Genomic DNA, 7,164 nt, shown 5'->3' with positions numbered 1-7,164 from the left:
AATTGTGAGAAATAAATTCATAATTGACAGATAAAAACTCATAATTCTGACTTTTGTTTTGTGCTCATTGCGAGAAACAAAGTTTGAACTGTGAAGTAAAGAGTCGCAATAAGCCGTGACTAAAACGAGCTTCCACATAAAAGAGCTGTTTGATTTGGGTTTTCATTTATTTTATTTTGTAGTTTTCATAGTCATGGCTTCTGTTTGTCATGTGATTCCCTTATCCGTTATGTGATCATAGGTTCATGTGTAACATTTTCATTGGTTTATTGAGTTCAGGTGTGTCTTGTTAGGTCATTAGTCCATGTGTTTATAAAGCCTGTATGTTACCCGTGTTCCCTGTTACCACTGTTGGTGAGTTCTGTTCATGTTTAGTTCAAGTTCAAGTCGATCATTTTTTACTGTATTATGTTGGGATCTAAATAAACGATACATGGGTTCAGTTCAACTCTCCTTTAGTGGACTTTTGTGTCAATCTAATGGCAAACGTGTTTATAGGCCTATATGTGTCAACAACACTCTTGCTTAACCCTAAAAAGGGCAAGACAAAGAGATATAAGAAAATTAATTTATTGCTTTCCATGTTATTATGACACAAATAATACAATGCAGGATTTTTTTTTTAAACACGACTTTTATTTTTGATTTTAATGTTTGTATCCCTCAGGATACGTCACCCCTTTTACGGTTAATATAAAATTCTTATAAAATGATACAAATATTATAAACACTTTACAATAAGGTCTAGTTTATCAAATTGGCTACAGCAACTATTATTCTTAATGTTAGTTGATAAAAATGCAATTATGTATTGTTAGTTCACAACTTTTTGTTTACTAAATGTGTTAGTATGTCAAAATTAGCATTAAGATTAAAGTATTGGTGATTTTAACTATAGTTGACAAATGAAACCACATTGTAATGTTACCATAATAATAATATTTGCTGTTGTTTTAGTATATGTTAATGTTCTGTAATTTACTATACATTGTAAAAAGGATTTTTTTGAAGTAGTAAATACAACAAATATTATTGGAGTATAGCCTTACAAGAAAATACTATTTCAGTCTTGCTACTTCAGAATTTCACGTTTAATGTTTCTTCCCATTTCTCTGTAATTAATAGTTAACTCACTAGCTTAAAATGGATTCTACACCATTTTTCCAGTGTAATTTATTGTTTTAAGCAATATGACTATGATAATGTTCCTCTTTATTCTGAAGTGGAATCATCAGAACGGAAACTCTGATTTTCTCATGCTGAAATTTCCATGTTGAGGTAAATAGAGCTGCTCACACACACACACACACGCACGCGCGCGCGCACGAGCGAGCAACAGTCGCGCGGTGGAGGATGCGCACAACATGAGCAACAGCCAATACAGCTCATGCACAGCAGAACACGGTGCATTCTGACTCTCTTCTGCTCATTTCGTGTCGGGAATGTGATCTACAAACACTTTATTTGCTCATCCTCTCGTTTGAGGCCGGTTAGATGTTTTTTGCGTCCTTTTTTTTCTGGATCAAACCTGGTTTATCGTCACGGCTCGGCGGAGACGCTTCACATCACAGGTGACTGATTCCTCTCCTCGTTTCTGCCTCCATTCTGAGGTGAAACCTGAAATGAAATGATACGAATTCGAATGCATTTAGGATGTTGTAGTCAGGATGAGCCAATATAAAGGGCTCATGTGTGTCCAGTTTATTCCTAGAGATCTGTGAGCGCGCATATTCCCTTTTTTATATCTAGTAATGATGAATCCTCGCTTTGAAGGGACCTGCGTGAAGCGCTTTTAGTGGATAAAATCGTCCCATCTGATCCAGTGTGATGCACTGATGAGTTTCTGATCGAATCGAATCAAGAGGAGACGCGGATCCGGAGCTCATATGGAGAAGAACGAGATCATTTGCTCGTAAATGAAGATGAATCGAGAGCAGATTAATGAGCAGAACCGGCTCTTCTACACGTTTACATGGACCTCAGGCAGAACTGGGTTACAGTAGAGCAGATTTGAGGCCAAACATATGCGCTTATTTCCCATAGATTCGGGTTCGGGTTGCGCGCACATCACGCGCGGCGACGCTAGGAACAGATGAAGGGTTTATTTGGGATTTATGATGCAGTTATTGATCACTGGTACAGGATCTTTTATTAGGGGTTATTAAAGGGAGGTTAGGAGGAGAGGGATCTCTCTCTCTGTGTATTCGTGTTTCCAGTCTATGTTCACATGCGTATGTCTGACATGATTTCCTACAGATTCTGCATGTGGCATCAGTAGATGCGGTTCACAGCACTGCCTAGCCTACTGATGGCAAAATTCAAACTACAGTGTTTTAAAACATTTAACTGCTACATAAAATAATATGATCGTATAACTAATATCTAAATGCATTTAAATACAATGAAAGAAATCCCTGCCATGTAAATATGTATTTCACTGCTCCATAATGCATCTGAGACATTCCAGTTAAATAGTAAAACAAATGACTTGTTGTAAAACTGGAATTTTTTAATGTTTAAAATAAAACAATAATTTTACATGAAAACAATAACAAATTTTAATTTAAGGGGTGTAACTGCAATATATATATATATATATATATAAAAAGTCAATATTTCTGCTTGCATTAGCTTTATTAATGTATTGATTAAAGAGCACAGCAGTCAATGATCAAGTAATTATAATGTTTTAGTTAATGATATCTCTACACACCTATTAAGGATGGAAGCTTGTGACCGCCATGAAACGAAACATTTTAAAAGATAATTGCGACTTTTATCTTGATGTTCTGACTTTTTTTCCCCCTCACAATTGCGAGATATTAAAAGTCAGAATTGTGAGATAAAAACGTTGCAGTTACCTTTATTTTTTATTTTGTGGCAGAAACAAGTTACTTTAGTGTAAGCAGTGCTGGGTAGTAACTGATTACATGTAATGAATTATGTAATCAGATTCCAAAAATTAAGTACTTGTAATTAGATTACATTTAAAAATGCTTGTAATCAATCAGACTACAGTTACTTTTCTATTGATTACATGTTATTCTCACGATGGCATAGATTATTCATAATTCATTGATTCTACTTTATTTTAAATTTTCCTTTCCAAAAAAGCCTAATCCTTATATATGTTCAGAAGCTCTTCCAGGAGTAATATATCCAATGGAATATATTTTCTTTGTATTTTTATATCAATAAGGTACAAGATTGTTAAAACAATGTGATAAACAAGTTGGGTCAAAAGTAATCTAAAAAGTAGTCAGAATGAAACCTAAAATGAGTAATCTAGATTGCATCACTAACTATTTTTATCTTGTGATTTGGAATCAGCTGACTACAATTTGTAAGAAATCTCCCCAGCTCTGAGTGTGACCTTCAATTAAAGGGTTTTTTGTGTTGTATTTTTTGTCTGATTTTCTCTCTCTCTCTCCTCTGTCTGTTTCTTCAGACTTCTGACTCAGAATATAGAAACAGAAACTGTCTGACAGCGTCAATTTCTCCGTCAACCGGATCTAGACCAGAAAACTGGACCACAGGATTGCAAGACTGTCTGAGCATCACTAACAGTTTCTGGACTCCTTCAAAACGTGATATAACTTCTCAGATCATCTGTTCTGGATTACTTACTTTGGAGAGCATGATTACTTCCAGAGCTGGAATACTAGAGACTAATCTAGTTTATGTGTGCAAACTCGATTACATGGGCGAATCCCTCATGTGAACGGAGCCTAATTCGTTTTTCTGCAGGACGTGCGTTGACTTCCACAGCAGCTCGTGTTGTTTATGTGGTCGTTCTTTCAGCAGAAACAAAGAATTCGGAATGTTGACAGTCTAAGAACATTCTTTTGGAACGGTATTCCCTGCATATATTGTCCCGAGTTCTGCTCTGCCTGCTGTTGTCGTGGAGTTGAGTCGCATGGCTCGACCCGGCTCCGGGGTTCTGGCGTCGTTGGGAGGAGGAGGAGCATACTCGTCTCAGAGCATGGCACGGGTGGTGGTTTGGGAATGGATGAACGAACACGGCCGATGGAGGCCGTACAGCGCCACCGTCTGTCATCACATCGAGAACGTCCTGAAGGGAGACGCTCGTGGGACAGTCATACTGGGACAGGTGGATCCGCAGCTCGCGCCGTACGTCATCGACCTGCAGTCCATGCATCAGTTCAGACAAGACACGGGTGAGTCACGGATACACATCACTCCGCCGATGCTCTTTTTCTGGATGTTTAACAACGAAAGGTGTGCTTTAGATGTGTGGGAACTTTAGTCAGTGTTTAGGCAAGTCCAAACATTCACATTCGGTTCAAATCCACTTTACATGCACTGCGTAAAATCTTTTTCTGAAAATGTATCAAATTTATAGTGTTAGTTCAACCAAAAATGAAAATCTTCCCATCATTTACTCACCTTCAAGCCATCCTAGGTGGATATGACTTTCTTCTTTCAGGCGAACACAATTAGAGTTATAATAAAAAATATCCTGGCTCTTTCCAAGCTTTATAATGGGAGTGAATGGTGCCTGAGTTTTTGAAGCCCAAAAAAGCGCATCCATCCATCAAGTCCATACGACTCAGATCAGGCCTTCTGAAGCCATGCGTTTGTGTAAGAAACATATCCATATTTATAACTTATAAACTATAATCACTGGCTTCCGGTAACAGCCATACGCGAGTCTAGTTCCGGCATCTGACCCCAAGCATGACGAGTGACCTCTGACCCGACGCATGACGAGTGACCTCTGACCCGACGCATGACGAGTGACATCTGACCCGACGCATGGCGAGTGACCTCTGACCCGACGCATGACGAGTGACCTCTGACCTCAAGCATGACGAGTGACCTCTGACCCCAAGCATGACGAGTGACCTCTGACCCCACGCATGACGAGTGACCTCTGACCCCACACATGACCAGTGACCTCTGACCCCACACATGACCAATGACCTCTGACCCCACACATGACCAATGACCTCTGACCCCACACATGACCAATGACCTCTGACCCCACACATGACCAGTGACCTCTGACCTGACGCATGACATAGGTTGTAGGGCTGCATTCCAGTCCAAAATTGTCATGCCCTTCACTGGCTAACTTCCCTCCGTCTCGTTCACTCGGATGTACGTCATTGCTTACGTTGCACGAGTGCCCACTACTGGCGGAAACTGCAATGGGCTGAACTGGAACGTCCTAAGCCCTTCATCACTTGGAATCAGCTGTGGAGTTGATTTATTATTTACATTTTTTTTCCTTTAAGAATTTGTTTAATGCAGCATCCATTAAACCGTTTTAAATTAAAAAAATCTATAATTAATATATCATAGAGTTGTTTGTTGTGGTGGTGATTAGATGAGATCTGTGGGGACGTCACAATCGTACAGTGTAACGGAGGCCAACCTCCGTTAAACCTCACTCCTCTGATCTCAATAGGCGCTCTAGCGACAGATGCTAGAGGCTGCAGTCTTTAGCCTCCTTGTTAGAGCGCCTGACTCTCATGCCGGAGACCCGGGTTTGAGACCCGCACGGAGCGGGGTGTGAAGGACCCGGTGAGAGGGGTTACAACTGCATTGTGGGACATATAGGTGCCTGAAGTGTACATATGAAGTAGACTCGCTCCCTCTGTCAAAATCGAGGGAACGAGGGTCTGTCCATATAAACTTCCCTTGTCCACTTCACGAAGTGGAACGCACTTCAAAATGGCGGCGGGGATTCCCCCGAGGGGAAGTGCTTAGGGAAGTTCGCAAGTGTGTGTCTGAAAGTGGACTGGAACGCAGCACAGGAATACCGTAAATAGGGATGTTAACCGATGACCGTTTGACCGATGGTTGACCGTATCAACGTTAACCGATCAAAGTTGTCGGTAGTCGGTTAAAAAAAATGTGATCTCTAAATTAGGCTATTAGACAGTGGACTAAACGCTACTACAGTTAGCCATCTCATTCCAAGATCTTTTTGTGTGAAGTGAACAAATCCCTCACACTCAGTTTTTCATAACTCGCCTGTTTGTACTTAATAAACCAATAAAAACATTTGGCGCGAGGTCACAGCGTTTGGGCCGCGGCAATGTTTCAAATTAGCTTCTAACGCTAGACAAACGCCTTTATTTTCAACGCGATCACCTTGTACCCAAACCATTTCGAAAATAAGGAGCCATTTGTCCTCCGATTACATACAAGCTCCTCGGCGGTGTGTTTGCGGGACTCATGTTTCGCGCTGTAGGGGATTTTAAAAAAGTGACGTGAGTGTGAGTGTGTGTGTGAGCGGGAGGCAGAGCGGCAGAGAGATGCGACGCGACAGAGTTGCGAAATTGCAGGCGCGGCTCGAAATGGCTGTTATTTCAAATAGCGTAGCATATTTTAAACTAATCGGTTAACCGGTTTCAACCGGCTAATGAGGCTCGGTGGTCGGTCAAGAAATTTTTTAGTTTTCGCCATTCCTAACCGTAAACTCAGGTGAGAGTCGAAAGCCTCTCGTGGTTCAAACAACAAACTCAAGCTCCTCCCACATTAAAAAAAATTCTCGTTTTAGACTCGGTGTTTGTTTTGCTCGATCCTCTGCGCTTCTGCATTCATTAATACGTCATGAGTCGGATCAGAGGTCACTTGTCAGTGGTCACTGGTCATGTGTCGGGTCAGAGGTCACTCTTCCGTTACCGGAAGCCAGTGATTATAGTTTATAAAGTTATAAGGATATTTTTCTTCGCTTCAGAAGGCCTTTATAAACCCCTGGAGTCGTATGGATCACTTTAATGATGGATGGATGCGCTTTTTTGAGCTTCAAAATTTAAGTTACCATTCACTCCCATTATAAAGCATGGAAGAGCTAGGATATTTTATAATACAACTCCGATTGAGTTTGGCTGAAAGAAGAAAGGATGACTTGAGGGTGAGTAAATTATGGGATACTTTTCATTTTTGGGTGAACTATCCCTTTAAGTGAGTTTGTGCTTCTTAAAACAAGAACAAAACATCTTTCAGTGTTGTCAGAAAAATAATCTCGTATTCCCTTTGAATTAGGTTTATTTTTCTGACCCTATTTGCAGATATTCTTTCTAGTTTAAATCATAAACTCACTTAATTTTGACAGTTTAAATTTTAAATGACTTAAATGGATCTTGATTTAAGAATGTTTAGATGTTCTAAAATACTTGGTAAGAAAATATT

The 7,164-nt window shown here is 40.1% G+C and overlaps 1 protein-coding gene across 2 annotated transcripts in view; it reads left to right on the top strand.

Annotated features, from left to right (window-relative positions):
• The first annotated feature begins 1,330 nt into the window (after nucleotides 1-1,330).
• The window catches only part of dtx1 (deltex 1, E3 ubiquitin ligase), a 49,472-nt gene continuing 43,638 nt past the window's right edge, over nucleotides 1,331-7,164 (top strand). Inside the window, exons 1-2 of one of the 2 annotated variants that reach the window (XM_081349125.1) lie at nucleotides 1,331-1,571; nucleotides 3,449-4,178. In XM_081349125.1, the coding sequence (XP_081205251.1) occupies nucleotides 3,917-4,178 (262 nt within the window). In that variant the 5' untranslated portion in view covers nucleotides 1,331-1,571; nucleotides 3,449-3,916. The remainder of the gene's footprint in view (nucleotides 1,572-3,448; nucleotides 4,179-7,164) is intronic. The other variant, XM_081349126.1, reaches the window with a different exon arrangement.

The sequence above is a fragment of the Scardinius erythrophthalmus genome, assembly GCF_964197995.2.
Source record: "Scardinius erythrophthalmus genome assembly, chromosome: 20".
Taxonomy (NCBI): Eukaryota; Metazoa; Chordata; class Actinopteri; order Cypriniformes; family Leuciscidae; genus Scardinius; species Scardinius erythrophthalmus.
The sequence above is the reverse complement of the archived record's forward strand: the minus strand, read 5'-3'. Positions and strand labels throughout refer to the sequence as shown.